Source organism: Rissa tridactyla, chromosome 5 (assembly GCF_028500815.1).
Source record: "Rissa tridactyla isolate bRisTri1 chromosome 5, bRisTri1.patW.cur.20221130, whole genome shotgun sequence".
NCBI classification, from domain to species: Eukaryota; Metazoa; Chordata; class Aves; order Charadriiformes; family Laridae; genus Rissa; species Rissa tridactyla.
The window spans coordinates 38802862-38822655 of record NC_071470.1 but is presented as its reverse complement, the minus strand read 5'-3'; the positions used below and the strand labels follow the sequence as shown (position 1 = coordinate 38822655).

Here is a 19794-nt window from a genome sequence, read left to right as displayed (position 1 = left end):
TATACTGCTAGTTAGAAATCAGGTTTTCTAATCTGAGAATGCCTTGTGTCTGTGGAAAACAAGTTTCCCTCTTTTGTTTTGCTCAAATATATGTAATGCTTCACTAGAACTAGCAGTAATTGGTCAAATCAGGATGGCAGCCAAGTTCTAAGAGGATGGAGGGGGAAAAAAATAAACTAAAACAGCCAGATGAGCCTGTCTTCTATGGCCTTCTGGCTCTCACAATGCCAGACCATCATGCCTGGTTTGCTGCATTGGGTCCCAGTTGTTCGTGGTGTGTGTAAAACATTATTTGAGTCTGTGTGGATGGTGGGACAAGAAGGGGCCTCCTAACATCATTCCTTTCCTCTTTCCAGTGTCCACATTTAACTACAACCCCTCTGAGAGCTTGTTTGTGCTGGCCCCCGTCCAGTCCCTCTCCATCGGGTCAGTGATGAGCGCCATGGGGCTGGGGTTCCTACTGTCAATGCTCTTCTTCATAGAGCAGAACATCGTGGCGTCACTCACAAATGCCCCGGAGAACAGGTAATACTTCTGGTACTCCTCTTCCTCTGTGGAGGGACGTCCTTGAGTCTCTTCCCAGCACTGCTTGTCCAAAGCTTGTCTGAATATCAGAAAAGATACTCAGCACGTGTTCTTTAGAACTTCTGTTGTCACAGATGAAAGTAATTCTACTGCTTCACTCCTCACCATCCCCAAAACCCAATATTGTGGCAGTGAGTCAAAAACGCAAAGCATCAATGAGCTCATCACCTCAGCTTGTTTCTTGTTTGTCCATGTGTGAATTTTATGTAGATATTTTGTATGGTTTGAGGTCAGTGGATGTACCCCTAGATATTTAGGGAGTCTGACATATTGTGGACACTTGCTCTGCTCTTGCAGTACAGAGAATCTTTTAAAAATGAAAAGTCGGTGACCTGCATAAATGTTATATAGCATGATACGCTGCAGTTGAGCATCAGAAAAGAAGTGTTTGGAGCTGTTAGTCTCCAACTGAAGAGGTGGAAGTGAAGCAAAACAGTATGTCTAATGTCTGATAGGTCTGATTTATGTGCAAACTTGAGTCGAGATATTGCACTATTAAAATATTCCTTCTGATGTTTTTGTGCCAACTGCAATCAGATATGATATCAAGAATGAATGTGTATGACTTTTTTTTTTTCCTAGGGAAACTACCATGTCTCAGAAGATTTTTTTTTTGCTAATGTAATGCATGGGAGGGTTCTCTCCTTACATAACATGCATTAGCATTCTCCATGTTGCAGCTGGAGTGACAGGGAAGAGAAGACAAGCTCAAATTCAGTTATACTAATTTGGTTTTCTTTGGCCACTTGATGTTTTCCTTTTATCTTTATTATATCCCTTTAAAGTGTTGCATAAATCTGTAGCGTAAGCGGGTCACCTCTTTCCTAATAACTTTTGGTGTTTTCCACTGGGCTGTCTTCAAGGAATATAAAATATTCTTTGGAGTTCTTAGTGTTTTTCATAATGCCTCGTTATAGGGCTGATCAAGTATCGGGGCATGGGGTTTTAGAGATGGAAAAACTAGGACTTGATGCCTCTTGTTTTTGGTACCATCACAGAATAAAAATAGCCTTGTCTATACCAGCCAAACGGAGAATGTGCTGTTTGGTGTGTTACCAAATGTAGTGATTTTTCTCCTGTAGAAAAAACAGGGAAAAGATGATGCTTGCCTGAAAGTACACTGATGTGCTTTGCTAAAGAATAATCAAAGCAAGCATATAGGGCAATCCAAAGAATACTGGGCTGGCTGGGCAGTGTGAAGATAACCTAGGATAAGGCACCTAGATGTGTATGTGTGTTGAGCTAGACAAGGTCAGTGGAGCCTGTCCATGGGTCAAAGCAGCTGAACGCCACACAGTGCTGCAGCGAGACTGCTGAGACCAAACAGTGTCCCAAGGGGACTAAAATGATGCTGCTGTTAGATGTATGGCCTTTGTACATAGAAAGCCCTCTGAAAAGGGCAGGCAGGACAATCAAATGATAACCCTGGGGATGCTGGAGATGTCTTAGCTCTGAGAAAGCAGCACATGAGCAGGGACCATGCTATCAAAGTGTGAGCCAAGACAGGAAGTGTGTTTACAATCCCACCCTTCCTGCCAGCACTTTCCAGCTTCAGAGGCATTGCAATGTAGACATCTATCTTGACCTAGTCACCCCATGGCCTCCTCAGTTGATGGAGGTGAGCGCTTACAGATGTGTCTTTTTGTTCCAAAACCAGACCCCACCCAAGATTGCTGCTGTCCAAACAATGGCATGTGCTGCTCTTTGAGACAGACAATAGGTAGATCTTCATGTGCATGGAGATGCGCATGTCCTAGAGTATCGCTGATGGCTCCAAGTGTCTGCTTAAGTATTGAGCAGAGCTTGCTTGAGTGGCATTAAGATACCTAAATGGTGCTCCCTTTCCAGTTGATGGTGTCCAGCAAGCAATTCAGCTGATTCCTTGTGTTGTGTCAGGATGAACACTGCTCTGTGCTCCAGTGCCCAGCCAGAAACACACCTATAGATTTTACATTAGGTAGCAAGGTCCGAGACTTGAATCCTTCCCTTGCCTTTTTCTGAACTTTACTCATGGCGTCCGAGCAGTTGGTACCAGACGGGTATTTTCAGGAAGGGGGCGGCCCTTGCAAAAACTAGCAAGATTAAGCTAGACGCGAGTTCAGTGTTAGCAGTGCAAGTGTGAAGTGGTCAGCTGCTTTGGTGAAGGCTGCCAGTTTCCCCCTCCCCTAAGAAACAAAACAGGGAGGCTATCGTGCATTCACCAAAGTTAGGAGCATATCTCCTTGGCTGACTACTGAGGAGGAGCTGAAGCTTAATGAATTCATGTCCCATTTTCTTATCATGCAGTAGCAATTACATAATTAGGGGATTACTGCAGCATACTGAGCATGTGTTCCCCTCATGGGGAAAGAGGGAGACCATGGTTAAAAACAAGATGAGTGGGAAACTTCAGTGGCAGTAGTTTGGCAACCCATGCCCAGGTTTCTAACCACTCCCCACATGGACTCTGCTAGGAGATGCAAGTGTATGTTTTGAGTAGACTCTCCAATAAATATAGTGGCAAAACACTGATGAAATTTTCATGAGCTGTTATTTTAGTGGGTTACCTTTCTGCTCAGCATTGGTCTTTGCAGGAGATGACTGCTTTGGGAGCAAACTATTGAGTTTCATTACCTTTCATGTTCACGTAACACAGGCTGTAAAACAGAAGTGTGAAATTGCTCTGTGGATGGAAGTGTACTTTGGTGTTTAGCATTCGAGCTCAGATGCAGCAAGAGCAGCCTGTTATAGTTTGCACTGGGTGTAACTGCTGTCAACAAAAACCTTGTTTCAGGTTGGTGAAGGGCACAGCCTATCACTGGGACCTCCTCCTCGTTGCTCTGATTAACACGGGCCTGTCACTCTTTGGCCTCCCGTGGATCCATGCTGCCTTCCCTCACTCTCCAATGCACGTTCGTGCCCTGGCCTATGTGGAGGAGAGGGTTGAAAATGGACACATCTATGAGACGTAAGTAGGAACCGTGGAGTTGTCTTGGATCTCGTTGGTTCCATTTGTGGTTTTCTAATCCTTTGGGTACAGTGGTTGGGAAGTTAGCGGTCTTCTTGAAGACCTGCAAGATATGAAGGTGGAGGGGAGATACACCAAACAAAGCCACCTCAGCCAGCATGGCCTGTGACCCTGCCTCATCCTATTAGCAAATTGCTTGGTTTAGGACAGACACAAATTTATGCTCTTATCAGTGGCTCACAGCAGACTGCAGGAATTCCACGTGCTATGATGTAAATTGGCTAATTCTTCCAGAGGACAAGGCCTTTTTCAGGTTTATGCTTATGGAAAGCTGAGGACGAGCTTTGGTCAGATCTTTCCAGATGTCTTCACCAGGAAAAATCCAGTCTGATTCACTGCCTGAAACCCGTCTGGTGGTTATTACAGAGGGTAGGAAAAATGCAGCATTACTTCAGAGCTCCCATAACATCTTCCGACACGTTTTGGGAAGGCGTGATGCTTATTAAATCCTCTTGTTTTTAAGCAAAAGCGACTGTGGAGCCATGCCCTGGTCATGGCTTTCTATTTAAGGCTAGCTTTTTTGCCGTTTTGAGTTTTCCAACATACTCTTATGAGAGACCTATTTTAAAAATAAAAAATTAAGTTAAAAACACAATCCCTATTCTGGAGCAGGTTTCATGAGATATTATCTGGTCTGATCTCAGTATGTTACAGTTGAGTGCTTTTACCTCAGAAGTGGTAATTTCCACGTACGTGCCATTAGTTTTAATTATCCTGTCTTAGTTTCCATTTTCAGAGTTGCTACTTATCAAAAGTGAGGCTAAGTGGTCATTTACTTTGGGGGATGGAGTGGGTCTGTCTTCTAATTTCAGTCTCACTTGCATGCTGTTCTTGGTGCCAGCTGGCCCAGCCCAACATGGCACAGCTGCTTTTTGGGTCAGTGATGGACAGATTTCACCTTCCACATCTGGAAATCGCTGAGTCCTACTGCTCCCTGCAATGCTTTCACAGATCTTTCCTGGGAAATGAGCCCCTTGGGCTCGTATTCCCATTAGTATGTGTTGGTATTAGTTGCTTCCACAACTATATCTGTCTCGAATAAATGCTAAACCCTATTTCAAAAAAAAAGCAACTTTGTAATTTAAGTTCTTTAGAGTTTTAATCCATGCCTTTCCACCTTGTGTCCATGATCTGCTCTGGGATACCACTGCTCTCCATATCTTTGTGAGATGCAGAATTTACACTTTGAAACCCATGTGCCAAGCCTCCCTCCTGTGTCTTCTGTTGTCAACTTTAATACCTGGTGGCTTTTTTCCTGTTTTGCCACCTACTGTCTTGATTCTGCATTCTGGCTTCTCCTTGATGTCAAGTCATTCCCCTGCTTGAATTAAGGACTACCTTCTGCCCTTGTCCTCTGCTCTTTCACCCAGATGCCCAAAAAGAGCATCAGAGAACAGTCTTTGGCCATGTTAACTTAGGTATGGCTACCGTGATTATCCTGAAAGGGTTGAGGGATAGGGATGCCCTGATCTCACTTAAGCATCTTCCCTTGTGGCACAGCTCTTCCTCCAGCTCTTTGCTGGAGGCTGATTGGTATGTAAATGAGTGCTGTAAAATGGATATTGGGAGTAAAAAAGGGGACGAGGATTTCCTAGTTATTTGAACTCCCTTTGAGACTGAAGCTTTTTGTTCTCTGCAAAGCATTGAGCTATAAACAGGAGGCTCTAAGCAATGTTGTCATCTTTTTCTTTCTTTCCCCTCTTAGCCCACTCCGCTGAAAAAGAAACGTCCTGAAGCTCAATTAGAAAATCGGGAGTTCTTTCAGCGCTGGCTCCCTCGGCAGGCTCCTTTCCTGCACTTGAATCAAAGCTCTCAGTGAGGATGATGATATAAACAAGAATAAAGATCTGTCACAATGAAAGCAAAATTTTCTTCTCCCCTGTAGAGTAGCCACTTGAGTTTCATGGGGCAATCTGCAAATAGGCTCTTATTACTCATATGGAGGAGGTTGGGAATGGCTAATCCCATGCTAGCTGTATTTAAAGGATTCTGGAGAAATGATCCTGGATTATGCTCTTTATTCTCCATTAATTACTTCATTTCCATTGCAGCACAAACTTTCTGGAGCTGTTTCCTCAAGGGCCAAGCCAGATTCTGAACATATGCAAATTACAGGCTTTCTTCCGTTGACTTTATGTGACTGTTTGTGATTTCCTTACCCTGGAAATCAGAAAGGTGCTAGAATTGGCAGAAGACCAATTTGAGGCTGGAAACTTCAGCTTTAAAGATCTCAGGTTTGGTCAATTATGAGCCATTTTAACTATATTCTAATAAGAAATTCCAAACTATTTTAATAAGTGGTATTAGCAGGAGCTGGCAGTAGTAGTTGCAGTACATCTTGCATGTGATCAAACACTCTGCAGTGCTGTGATATTGCTGCCTCCGCAAGAGATGACAACAGAAAACTTCATGAACTTCAAAAATCCATTACCAAAGGGCTACTATTCTGAGCTGTTCTGTACTTGCAGACTTGTGTTTGATTGAAATGTGGTAGCTTCATGTCTAATTTTGATCCTGAGCTTTTCGGTTTGCATGCCTTCACTTGCAAGAAACGTAGAAGACTTGTGTGTGCTCAGACTTGATGCTTTCAGGTCATGAGTATCCTCAGCAGTGGGTTAGATCTTTGCCTGAAATAGCAGAAATGCTTCCTCTGTAGCTTGCCCAATGAGGAAGCCAAGGGAGCTCTTGCTGTACCTGGATGAGCCTAAATCAATTACTGCATCCTTTCACTCCTGCTTTACTGGGCCACTTGAGAGGCTTGTAGTGGTTCTGGTAGCCCTGAAATAGTTTGACCACTCCTTATCGGACTATCAAATTACTTTGAATTAGCACTTGCAGTTACACTTTGAGCTGCTTGTCTCTGTTCATCTCCAAGACTTCTGTTATGTGATGATCCAGACCTGGAGGCAATGGAAAGGATGCCAAACTATATCCACCTAGATGTTGTCTCGGTTCTTCCAGAGCTGGCAAGAGCAGTCTGCAGATAACAGACAGAAATGCTCTGCTCGCTCTCTGCTTCTCTAGGCATTGGCAGGGACCCCTTGACATAGGAGACTTGCAAGAGGATCTGAACAAAATCTGTTTGGAAGGAGGAAAGCTGTGGTTTCTGCTGTTTTAAACCTAGACAGGGGGAGGTTACTTAGAGGTTAACACCTCCTGTTGCTCTTCTGTGCATCCTCTCTTGGTAATCCTATACAGTATGTATGATCTGCTCCATTATTCACCAAGGAATTCAAGTGTTGTCCTCAGGACTTCGTGCACTCTTTGTGGTATCTGTTGTTCATGACTGCTTACATTAATTCTGCCATGTTATCCAAATCCTGAGAGCAAGCCTTAAGCTGTTACCCTTTCCCCTCTCTCTAAATACAAGTGTAGAAGTCTCCTTCATCCCCACATCTTCATTACGCTGTTAAATGTATAAAGAGATTTGAAGTTCAACCTGACCTTACTTATAAGCAAGACTCTCAAAAACTTAATATTGAAAGAAAGGACTGGAAAACAGCCTTCTTCAGGGCTGAAGGGATTACAAAGTCCCAGCAGTGCATATGTAAAAGAAGGAAATGTGTTTTGATAGATCTCATGGCTGGCCCTTGTGTTGATCCTCAGTGTATTTTGTGTACAGGGTTAATTCGGAATATTACATCTCATATCTAGGGAATGGGGCCACTAGATGACACCAAAACAGCCTGTGGACAAGAATTTCTCCTGATAAAGAGGGATTTACGTGCTAGCTTATTCACTGAATTGGTGGATTTATCTTCTCAAAAAAAAAAAAGTTACGTTAAGAATCCCACACTTCTGTATTTATAAGTACTCTTGAAAGATGAGGGTTTTCTTTCCTCCTATTGTTTCTGGTAATTTTATTTTTTTTCAAACAAGGAGATGCTCACAGGTTTAGTTGAAGTGAAAAGAAAACAAGCAACCTCCCCTCACCTGCCAAGTAGTCTCTGAAAGTTGCTGCATGCTTTCCTGTTAGGCTCCCTGCCCTGCCCCGCCCCCCCCCCCCCCCCCCCCCCCAAAAAAAAAAAACAAAAACAAACAAACAAAAACCCAAAAAAACCCCACAAAACAATCTGTGGTCTGTCAGCTCTGGAAAATTTGCATTAATTAATTACATGTTTTGCATGGCAATAGGCAATTTGCAGTGCAACTGCTATTATCCACAGCAGAATTAAATTTCTAGCTCCCTGCGTAGTGCTCTTCCATACAAACAAGGAGATCCTCACATACATCAAAAATGCTGACTTGCAGTCAAGAGTGCAGACTTTTTTTTTTTTTACAAGAGGTTCATTAGTTCCCATAGAAGTGAATGAGTTTTTTCTTTTGGGTAGAAGCCAATTGCATATGCTCTGGGTAAATCAAGGAAAGGATTGCTGCCCAGAAAGAGGATTCTTGCCTGGTTTTGGTGTTTGCTTTTTTTTTTCTTTTTCAATGTGCTAAACAGAATTAGTTTAGAGGGCAATTTAGTTCAGGATAGGATCTGTGGAGCTTTGCAGAAGGGGAATTTGGCATTTTTCCAGCTGCTCTGTTTGAGCTGTGGATTAAGTGCCTGGCCTGGATCCAGCAGAGCTCTGCCTTCTCAGTGTCAGCATGGGGCCAGAAGTGCTGATCTCAGTGCAGTGGAGACGAGTTTCCCTTTCCCGAGCGGCACGTGTCCTGCACCTACACAAAGTAGCAAGCCCTGGTGATAAGTTTACATGGATACTGGGATATTATCCTACTCCCCTAATCCCTGTTTTATTGCTTCCAGGATTGTGAGCGTGAAGGAGACCCGGCTGACAAGTCTAATGGCAAACTTCTTGGTTGGCCTCTCACTCCTGCTCCTCCCATTTCCTCTCCAGTGGATCCCAAAGCCAGTCCTCTATGGCCTCTTCCTCTACATCGCATTGACGTCCATTGATGGAAACCAGCTCTTTGAAAGGGTGGCTCTCCTTCTCAAAGAACAGGTACACAAACAGGGGCACCAGCGTGCTGAAAAAGAGAAGGAAATTGTATTTACAGCCTTAGCGCCGAACTGTGCCAGTAGCTAACGTGGAAAGCTGCTGGTGTTGGGAATGTGGTTACTCCCAAAACTTGTGTTCTCAGGAGGCTGATTTCCAGCTCCAACCTGCACTTTGCGTATCCCTTACACCTTTCTCTGCAAAGAGGGAGTGAAACTTGATATCTCTAGTTTAGCCTGGCTGCCACTGAAACAAGAGCATGAGAAGTCTTTTCCATTAAAGCGGACAAATGAGTGGGAGAATAATGCAGTGTCAAACAACAAAAGCGGCACGGCTATTGTTGGATTAAAAAAAGGTGGTAACTGAGTTGTTCACAGAACTGCACTGCATCTTGTCTGTCTTTCAAATTCTGCATAAATTGCTTTCTGCATTTCCCTGCTACAAAAGCATTTTAGCTTTCTTGTTCAGAGCAGTGTCTTGGATATAATCCTGCTCTTCTCAGTCTGCTGAGAATTGCTCTGGAGACCAGTTCTCCAGAGGCAAAGATGAGTACATCGATGGAGCCAGGGTAGCTGCTACCAGTGAAGACACCTTCTAGGCTGTGTAGAATGCAAACCAAAAATACATTCAAACAATGCCTTTTTAAAAAAAAACAATTGCACAAACTGTTGCTCACTGAATGTAGGGTTTGTAAGTTTTAAAAACACACTGAGGTGTTGTGTCAGCATGACATGCATTTTAAAAATAATAATAAAATATTAAAAAGCACATGCATAATGTCAGTAAACAGTGATCATTGATCTCCCCAACAAAGATTCAGAACAGGTCATTTTTTTTGCTATAATTTGCACTTTCATTTTGACTTGTGGGAAATGCCACGAGATAGGATTGTAAACTCAAAAGGAAATTACTTCAATCATCGAAACACTTCTGATGTGGTATGAAAACAAACCTAGAAGATCTGTTTTCAAGCCATCTCTATTACAAGTGCTAAGAAGGTGTTAGCTTGCAGTAGTGTAGGCGATACCTGGGAGCAATAACGAATCTCCAGCTCACCTTCTCTTATGTAACAAGGGTGAAGGCCTTAATAAGCCCAAGATTTGGCTCTGCATCTCTGCTAATCTATCTTGATCTCTAATATTACATCCCAGAGGTTAAAACTGTGAAATCTGGGTAAAGATTAAATTTGTCATGTCAATTTTCGAATCAGAATTGAATAGTTATTGATGTTCGTGGAATATTACTTCTGGTTTTAGTACAAATTATGCGTGGAATTTTCCAAGCTTGTTTGGAAAATTAAAAAGTATTCTCAAACAAGGATATCTCCCTTTTCTGTAAACCTTCTAATGAGTCATAGCACAATCTGAAATCCATTGAGTCTGTATCAGTGCCAGCAGACAGTCGCTCATACTCTTCATTGATGTATAGACAGTGAGTCAAAGCCTGTGCTCAGACATGAGCAAGTAACTGTCAAAAGAAACCACGAGCAATATTTAGCCTATTAATGTCACTTTCTCCCCCTTCTTTCTCAAAAATGAATGGCTTATATGAGTTGAGAAAACCACTGCAGTCTGAGTACTGTCTCTTATCACACCTCCCCGGTCTTGCCTCCTGGTCTTCCCCTATTAGGGTTCAGCCAAGAAATGGGACCACCAGGGGCAAGCATGTAGTCTGATCAGCAGAAGACAGAAAGCTGTAAAAATAATGAGAAGCTGAGTTTCAGGTGGAGAAACCATCCAGCAGTAACAACACCCACATCTGCTTACCATCACCCCCCTGCACACCCCCACAGGCACTTCACATGTTGCTGCGAAGCCCTGATAATCCTACTCAGGGGAATCTTATTACTGTACTTATCAAGATATTTTATTGCACTCCAGATGCTCCCAAAGGAAATCTTAGCTGTGTGGTGTGTCTTTTCTTCCCCAGGTTTTTAGTGCCCAGTCATCTTCTGTGTGTTGCTGCCAATGCTGTGGTTTAAGGCACTTGCTTTAACCCTACAAATCCCGCATTCAGCTTTTGAACCTGTTAAGGACTCTGATGCTGATGCGCTCCATGTGTGTGTTTGTAAATTGATGACTTCCTTAAAACCCTTGTGTTCAAAAGCCTGTGTCACATTCTGCAATCTTAATTCTAGGTCACTGCATATCTAACGTGTAATTCTTCTCTTCCCAGACTGCTTATCCTCCAACACATTACATCCGCAGAGTGCCCCAGAGGAAGATCCACTATTTTACAGGCTTGCAAGTCCTACAGCTCCTCATCCTCTGTGGTTTTGGCATGTCACCGTTGCCCTACATGAAGATGATCTTCCCGCTCATCATGATAGGGATGATCCCAATCAGGTATGAAGCTTGGCTGCCTGTTTTTTTTTCCTGTATCCCTTACCTACAGGGCTTCAGGCTTGGACTGCAGAAAGTCCGAGTGGTCTAGAAGGGCAGCCAGTACTCTTCTGAGTAGCCAGATCCTGGAAGTGGGTGATGTTTGACCCCGTTTTCACCAGCTGCTCAGGCTTGAGGAGGAACAGTGCAGAGAGCCTGTGACTTCACTGATGCTGGGTGTTGTGCAAAGTGTTCTGGGCTGACAGGTATTATTACAGCTAGTGGAGAGGCAAATAAGTCTCCTTTTGCAGTTTGCAAGATGCCTGATCTTCCTGAGAAGCTGCAGTCTGAGCCTTCCCTGTAGGTAGTATTTGGTAAAGTTCCTTCTTGCTTTGCAGTTTGATTTCCTTAGACCTGTGCTTAGAGCGGAGCTAGAAACTTTACTGAAGAGGAATACTTACTTTAGCCGGTGCTCTGCTGTGGTGACCTTACAGACCACCTGCACTGCTGAATGCCATTGCCAATGATCAGTTAGGTCAAGCTAGGCACATTTAGTATTAAAATGTATCTTTAAAACTGGGAGGACCCTACAATATCTTGCAGTCTTCAGAGAGAATCATTCAGAAATTTAACAAATTTCTTCCTTTATGTTCATTAACAGTGATTGCCCATCATTTTCCAGTTAAATCATTCATGCTCTCCATCCTTTGGATAAATGAGAAGCCATAATAAGATCTTGGAAGGAAGAGATCTGTTTCCAGTCCACTTGATTATTTTTAGGCCAGCATGGTATCCAGCGATATCTGGTTGTCTTTGAGCTAGCAGTCTTGGAGATTTTCTGTCTGATCTCAAAAGTTTTAGGGTACCAATGTGATAATCTGCAAAGGCAGCTATTGTGGTGTTTTCCTTGGGTGATAAAGATGGGTACAGTTCTTTCTAAAACAAAAGCAGATGTCAAAAACTACCATGGCTTTCAACAGGATCAGGTTAGAGCTATTTGGGCTGGAATTTTAAAGATAAACAAAATCTTGGAAAACACTGAAATTATTGTTCTTATGGTAAGAGTCTCTCACCCAGTCTTCACATAGACGTCACTTTGGATGACAGGTTAAGTGTCTGGTAAATACTTCAGCTGTGTGCAGTGCAGGATGATTGACTCTTGTGGGAATTGCAAATCTCTGCACAGAGCCACTCAGTACTGAAAAGAAAATGTGGGACACTCTTTGCCAAACACTCAAGTATCGGACATAGTGTAATAAGCTCGTGTGGAGAGAGTTCTGTCAAAGAACCTGATTTTGTAATAAGAGCTAGATAATTCAGTGGTGCAAATATATCTTCTTTTGAGTAAATAAGATACCGTCATCTTATATTAGATCTCTTGTTAACTTATTTCTCTTTCCAGAGCAGCTTTTTTAGTAACTCGATAATCATCCCTGCTGCTAAAGGGAAGATGGTGCTACCTGGCAAAATCCAGAAATTTGCCCTTGACTCTTCTTTCCCTGACTTTTTTTGCCTTCATGTAGTTTCTGTGGACTCCAGCCGAGAAGGCAGCACCATGATGCATGAGCTCTGTAGTTAATGACTTTTTCGCAAAGATTTGGCACTCTAAATAGATGAGACAGACTAGAAGAAATGAAATATCTTTTTCTCTTTTTTAAGAAGTGAAGGGAGGAAGAGGAGATGGGACAGTAGCCAGGGGTCAAAGTCAAGAATCAAACCCAGATGAGTGAGTCATGGCTCAGTGTTCTGTCCAGAAAACCAGCCATGTTACTTGTCTGTCTCAAAGCCACATTTCCATCTGTCCACAGCGTTAGATGCATGATTTGCATTGTCAGTGGTGAGGGACCATCATTTTCCACTGGTGTAGTGTTAATGTGAAAGATAATAGATTTCAATGGCTTCTCATTATTGCAGTGGAGAACAGCCTGTTGGGAGAAAATGTGATCTCTTTGGGTATCCCCAGTTTCTGGCTTTGATTCAAAACTTTGGAATGACTAGTTTTTAGTTGCTCAGAGAGGAAGAATCTTTCCAAGTTCTCTGTGATGCTTATCTGTGCTTCCGCAGCTCTCTAACATCTTATTTCATGACAGTTCTGTTTAAGCAGATTCTGGTACTTCTCAGTAGTAAGTGCTGTTTGGGATCTACTAAGCTATTGAAAAGGCCCTTCCAACTCTTAAACTGGCTTTCCTACTGCCTCGTGCCTTACTTTTAACAGCTGAAGAACAGCTTCCTTGTGAAGCAAGGAAAAGTGTCAAATTAAATATGCAGTAGGATTTAATGAGAGCAACTTCATAGCATATTGTTATAGTGCCTTTCTCTCACAAATACGTAAATTCATGAGGATGTTCTTGCAAACAAATGAAAAAACAAACCCCCAAATTAAGGGAATCATTGTCTCCATGATCCAATGGAGAATCCAGACACCGGGCAGGGACAAAGTCTTACTAACAGCTGGAGGAATGAATGTCACAGCCCTTCTTAGCCTTTTGCCATGGTCTCAAGTCTTGCTGATATTTGGTGTTTTTCTAAAGACCAAAGCTTCTGGGTTGTCTATTAAAGCTTATTTGTGGTGAGAGCTGAAAGGAGTGACCTGGGGTACTTGGAGAACTGAGGGAAGTGTAAGACAAATAACTCTTGAATGCAGGTCTTTGAGCCAACATTCCCACTGTAGGGAAAGTGGTAAAGAAAGTAGAAATTAGAAATAAATGGTGATTCTTGGCAAAGTAACCCATCCACTAGCAAACTGGAGGCAGCAGGAAGCCTGCTACCTGCCTCCTCAGCACAAACCAGGAGCATAGCTGTGGGTCGGGTGACATAGTACATTTTTAGCACCTTGAAGACTTTGAGGTGACAGAGTGCTCTAGGAAAGCAACTTTGTGAGGATGATCTCTTGAACTGAAATGAGGAGGCTTCTTCCAGGAGGAGCTCTGCACTGTTATTCCCATAAATGCTGTATTTGCTTGCAGGATTGGTTGTTTTTACTTTCCCTCACTTTTTCCCCTTCAGCCAGGTGAATCTGTTGTATGCATGGCCATGGACAAACTTAACTGAGAGTCTTAGACAAACAAAACGTTACGTGACTATATACAAGCACAAATGCTCTTTCTGGTTCAATCTTAGGTATAACCTGCTCCCTAGGATCATTGAAGCCAAGTACTTGGATGCTATGGATGCAGAGCATTAAATGGGATCCACACAGAGCAGCGAGGACAGCTCTTTTGGAGTTGGAAGGCGGCTTTGACAAGGTGTAGAACAATCTATCTGGAGTTCTTTCTTTCACCACTTTCTTTCTGCTCTAATATGGCGTTGGTAATGCACATATATCAAAGACCAATTGAGCGTTGAAGTGTCAGACCAAAACAGCTTTGGACTTGGGAGGCCGATTCTCTTTGGAGCTGTGAGGCAAGCAAACTTTATGGAAAATGCTACTTTCCACATCCCAAAACTGGAAACCCCAAAGATCAGCATGTCTGTACAGCTGGAACATGTGTTCTCAGAGTTGCTATGTGTTCCTTTGTTTGAGGGCTGGAGGGAATTTCTTTTTTTATGCACCATGTCCCTTTCTTCCCAAAACACTATAAGAACAGCAACTGACACTTCTTTTACAGAATGACAGTCCTGTTCTGGCCTTTGAATTCAATTTCTCATGCATCCAGTATTCCCAAATTGGTATTCTGGGTGGGATGGCCTCATGCTAAACCACTGATGTCAGGAGAGATGTCTGGCCATCTCTTCAGATCAGCAGGGTTGGAAACAGATATAATTTGTACTGATACAATCCACAGCTTTGAATAGTTAATTCCTCCAAATGAGCTGGAAATGTTCGGAGGCTGGGCTTGCATGGTGATGTTGATGAAACCACATCTGGGTCTAAGCTATTTGGGAATTATTTTGGCTCTTTCTGCCATTACTTCTTGGTAATCAAACACAGAAGCGTAGTTTTGCACAACTGCAACATTCTTGCTTGCACCCAGAGTCAGATGCTGAAACTTATCAAAGGGCGGTTGTGTTTATGATTGCATATACATATGTACAGTAGTGCCTATGTGTACATATATACATATGGATTTGTGTATATATTTTGCATAGATATACAAATAGGCCTGATTCTTTCAAAATATCAAAAGTGTTTTGTGCAGTCAGTGTTACCCGTGATGTCTTGACCATATTCTTGTTCTCTGCTTCAGTGCTGCTTTTTCTCATTTGAGATATGCTCACTTTTGTCCTTTTGAAGCTGCTTAGTTACTGGTTTTGTTCATGTGTTGCTCTATTCAAGGTGTTCCTTTGCTTTCTTCTTCCCATGGCTTGAGACCTTCATCATTCTGTCTTGATGCTCCAACATGTGAATTTTGCATTTAATTTTAATGTACAGCATGCAGTGAAAGTTTTCCTCTTTTGCCTACTCAATATTTGTTGGTCACTTCATTGTTTCTGTTTTGTAGCTAAGCTCCAGTTTTCCCCCCTCCTAGACATTATATTATATTTCTGGATGAATCTAACTTTTGCTGTGTTTTGTATTTCAGTTTATTTAATTTTGCTTGTACTATGGTCAGTTTTCTTATTTGGAGTACTGTGAAACAAGCTGCCCTTTAGTTCAGTGCTTGCCCTTTGCACACTACAGATCACAGGTAAAGTCTTAAGAAAAATGTGCACCTCCTGAAGATAATGAACTTTCAACACAGTAGAAATGAGGGAAGAAGAGTAATATAAAATGAAATGCAAATATATTATTAGCACAGACAAGTGTTTCTTACCAATTGCTTGCCCAGTAAATGGCACAGAGTTTTTATCAACACATGCCCTACTGATTGGGTGTTCCTTTGCAGGATGAGGGAGACCAACTCTCTAATGAAGGAGGAAGGCATTGGGTAAAAATCTCCTATGCTGAAACTAAGCCAGACTCACTGAAGATTTGGTGTATTTGCACTAAATATCAAATGGTATTTCATCTTAATGTAGCTGCCTACGGCTTTAAAGCATGTATGAAAACTAAGTTTTTATTTTCTTATGAAACCTTTCATCTTTGTGTTGATACTTGATGGAGGAGAGCAGTAAGAGTGTTCCCAAGAACGTGGCCCTGGTTTATGCGTCCCCAAGCAAAGGAAAGCCCTCAGCAAGCAAAACAATATCACGTAACCTTGAAAGCATGACCTTTGTGTTGCACCACCCAACTCTTGTGGAACCACTGAGATGTCTCAGGGTCAGGATGACCACCCCAGTATATCAAAACAGGTAATGCCACGCGTTTGGCTTTCAGTCAGTCTTGGAGGCAGCAGGGGGTAGCTCGTGCCATGTCTGTTAAGTGGCATCACAGCAGGTATGAATCCGTGTGTGGTTTCTGACTGCCTTCGTCAATATTTCCTGGCTTTTGAGTCATTTCTGTGGTGAGGTCACTAATAGCTGTTACTAAGGTCTACATGTAGAAACAGCGGTCAAAACAGTCAGCAAACAGGATTTCGGGGCAGTACGAAGGCGGATGTGGTAAAAGTATGTCTGATCTTCAGTCAACAGAAAAAGAGCAGGTGACAGCAAACAGTTCAGTACCTGTTGTAAAACAGGGAGTGCAAAGGCCTAATGATGTCTAAATAACATGCTTTTCCCACGGATGTCAAAAGATTTAACCAAAGGTAGAATGAAAAGCGTCGTCCTGTGGTTGAGTAAGCTATTAAATGCATGTGTCCTGGGGTTGCATTTCTGGTGTCTCAGCTCTTGGCAGGAAGAATTCACCCTGTGGGCTGGTTCAAATCATATTGTGGATGCTGTGGCTGGAGGAAAGGAGAGGACATGCCCAAGGGAATGTGGCTCTGGTCCTCCTTGAGGAAGAGCAGAGGCCCTGGGTGAAACTTCCCCCAGCACAGAGCATGGTGGGGTGAACTGGCATGTAGGTCTGGCCAGAGGAAATAGTTTTGATGTGTACCCTCCATCCTCCCCCTTAGAAGGACCAAAAATGTTCCCATTTAAAGCCTCTTTGGAAGCATCAATTTCAGATAGTGTCAAGTGCTGCTACTGAGATCATTTAAAATCCAAATAACTTGGAGGGGTTAAATATCCATCACAACTCTTGTTTATATCTTTTATTGCTGTTGCTTTACCAGTATGACTTCACTGTTCATGTTCTCTTCGTAGCATCAATAGGATTCTGTTTTGCAGGGTTTTCTTTTGACAGAAGTCAGGGGCCAAAGAATCAACTGACGGGAAATCAGCACAACTTGGGAAAAGAAGCTGTGCTGGCTTAGACTCGTTGAATGTTTGGACTAATGTCTCAATATATGGGTAGAAGGAAGATGTGAGACTCTAGGCCTCCTGTCTCATAAGCGGTTGTAACAATCCTGCAGAGGATTTTTTCATACAAGTACCTTTTCTCCTCTTGGTTGCTTCTGGTTTTGCTGACTTAAGTGCGGGCGTTTCCAGGAAGTAGGCTAACTAGGGAAGAAGAGTTTGTTCAGCGTTGATTGAGCACTTTAATACTTCTGTGAAGGTTAAGACAATTAGAATGTAAAAGAAGTTTTATTCTAAGCTCTTTATATACGCACAATGCTATGTATAACTGTTGCCAAAGAAGTGGGTTTGAAAGATGTTGATAGCGATTGAGAGAGTCCATGATGTTCACCTGGAACCACAAGGTAGTAAAAAGCTTCTGAAACAAGTGGCTTTTGGAAGTTCTTTTGACAGCTGCCAAAACGATCAGAAACTCAGGATAGAATTAACTTCTACTCTCAAACTTGTAGTTTTTGATCCTTGCATTGAATGTAGGAGCTAGAAGTTAGATTGACAATTAAAATTGGATTTATACCTTAATAGTTTTGTTGGTCTGAGATTTATTTTGTTGCCTTCAAAAATACTGTTGACATGCTACATATGGAAATAGATATTTTTCTCCATGTAAATTAAGGAAAGTTGGTGAAAACATGGGCTGCTGACCAGGCAGCATAGCACTTTCTAGATTGCTTAGGAAGCAAATCTGACAACTTCACTAGCAACAATCCCCAAATTCTCTGGCGTCAACATCTGAAGCTATTAATAAATGTCAAGCTCTACTTGGATATGCATCAGTGCATTGCTGCGAAAGGATGTGGATGGAGTAAATGAATTCAACTTGTTTGCTTCAGAGCTGCCATCTGGTGAAATGCTTCAAGATGAGCCCAACAACTGTGGGACGTGATACACGCTTCCTGATGACCTATGTGAACTGGGATGCTCTGAAAACAAATACAGTAGATGGTCATGTTTCCATATACTGTAGTTCAAATAATTCTCCCCAGAAGTCCATATCCCCAGCTGTACCAAAAGACTGAAACTGTTTGTAAACTTTTGGATATCGTATTTGGCTGCTTTAGAAACAGCTGCTGCTCTGTGTTCTGTGGACACTCTTTGAAGAAACATGGAGTTGGTCAAAGCTTGGATATAGCTGGAGAGCACTTTGGGGTAGGAGGGAAGGGGGTTTTTGTGGAGTTCTCAGCAACAAAAAAGGGACGTGAGACATGCCATGTCACCAAAAAGCACCTACAGTTTTCTAGTCTATGTCGCACTAGCATGTTATCTGCACTATCTGTTGTCACATGTTCGTGCTACTCGTTGATCAAGCTTTTTTCTTGTTCATTGTGTTCTGTATCTTCACTTTGTAGTGTTTCTATCTGCCTGGAAGGTTAGTGTGCAGAACCAGGGTTGGCTTGAGCTCCTCTCTTGTGTCTGTTCCCACAAAACTTCAGTGCAAGCCATTTTCTGTCATCTCCCAACCCAGCTCTCCCCTTCCCCAGCCCTTCTCTGGAAGCTGGCTCTGGCATCCCCACTGTGGAAATGCTGCCAGAGTGCCGAGTGGGAATTTTTCTCTGGAGAACTCGAGCCTGTGTCTGAGCAGCAGCATGGCAGCAGCTGCTCCCTTGGGGCTGACTTTGCCATAATAGGCAATTATGAAGGATTCGTAATTGTTCTACAGTTGCACTGTCTTCTGCATCTCTTTAGATGATTACTTTATGGTGCAGTGTTCCAGTTGGGCTGTCCTCCTTTCATCTGTCAAGCTTCCAAAACAACTTAAATAGACATAATGGGATGGGTTTGCTCCATTTTCTATCTGTGCTGAGGCCTGTGGATGTTAGAAGAGAATAGTCTTCTCTAATTGTTTTCATATCTAATTAAGGCATTTAAGTACCAAACCCTGTCCATTACACCACTGGCTACAGATCTGGTTGCAAAGAGCAAACCATCAATATTGTGTAAAGAGCAGACAGACGAGGGAGTTGCCGGAGTACATGCTTTAGAAATACAAATTAGCACTTTCCTCTTCAGCTTTTCTGTGTTTTCCTTTCAAACTAAGACAATCCTTGGCTGCGTCTGTCTTTCTGTTGTAGAAAACTGCATGAGTTTGGATCACTTGGCACTGGTCTGATGTCACATTAAATATTAAGAGTCTGTCCTGGGGGAGATGCTGCCTTCTGCTCCCCATCTGCATCTCTGCTGCAAAGAGCTGCTTGCTTGGAGAGCTGAAAATCCGCTCTTGGAGCGGAAGAGGGGGATGCATGTGGCATCTCAGTTGGTGATCTATGTGACAAATTCTTGCTGCTGCAAAAGCTGTCAGTATGCCTCATAGCTGCAGGTGGGAGTCCTGAAAGTGAAAGAAATAGCAAAGAGTTGGAAAAAACAGTTTGCAATTAAATTCTCTTCCTCTTGAACTGAGCTATGTTGGATTTTTGCTCTTAGCATTAAAAAAAAAGTAAAAAAAAAAAAAAACCAAAAAAAAAACCAACCCCAAACTCTCTGACAGTATAGTATTTGTTATCTGATCAGGGTTTTGCAGAAAATGAGCATATCAAATTCAACAGCTGGAGTATCAGTATCAGTTTCGGTGCTTGAGAGCCTTGCTGAAGGGCTGAGATCAGTTCTTGCTTTGCCTATCAGCAACAATCGGTGTCTTGGCACACTTTTTCCAGGCATTGAATTTAGA

General features: G+C 42.6%; 1 protein-coding gene across 5 annotated transcripts in view; it reads left to right on the top strand.

Annotated features, from left to right (window-relative positions):
- The window catches only part of SLC4A11 (solute carrier family 4 member 11), a 100039-nt gene extending 80447 nt beyond the window's left edge, over positions 1–19592 (top strand). For all 5 annotated transcript variants that reach the window (XM_054202958.1, XM_054202955.1, XM_054202957.1 and 2 more), the window contains 5 exons: positions 357–525; positions 3359–3532; positions 8343–8538; positions 10708–10877; positions 13974–19592. In XM_054202958.1, the coding sequence (XP_054058933.1) occupies positions 357–525; positions 3359–3532; positions 8343–8538; positions 10708–10877; positions 13974–14037 (773 nt within the window). In that variant the 3' untranslated portion in view covers positions 14038–19592. The remainder of the gene's footprint in view (positions 1–356; positions 526–3358; positions 3533–8342; positions 8539–10707; positions 10878–13973) is intronic.
- The last annotated feature ends 202 nt before the right edge of the window (positions 19593–19794 follow it).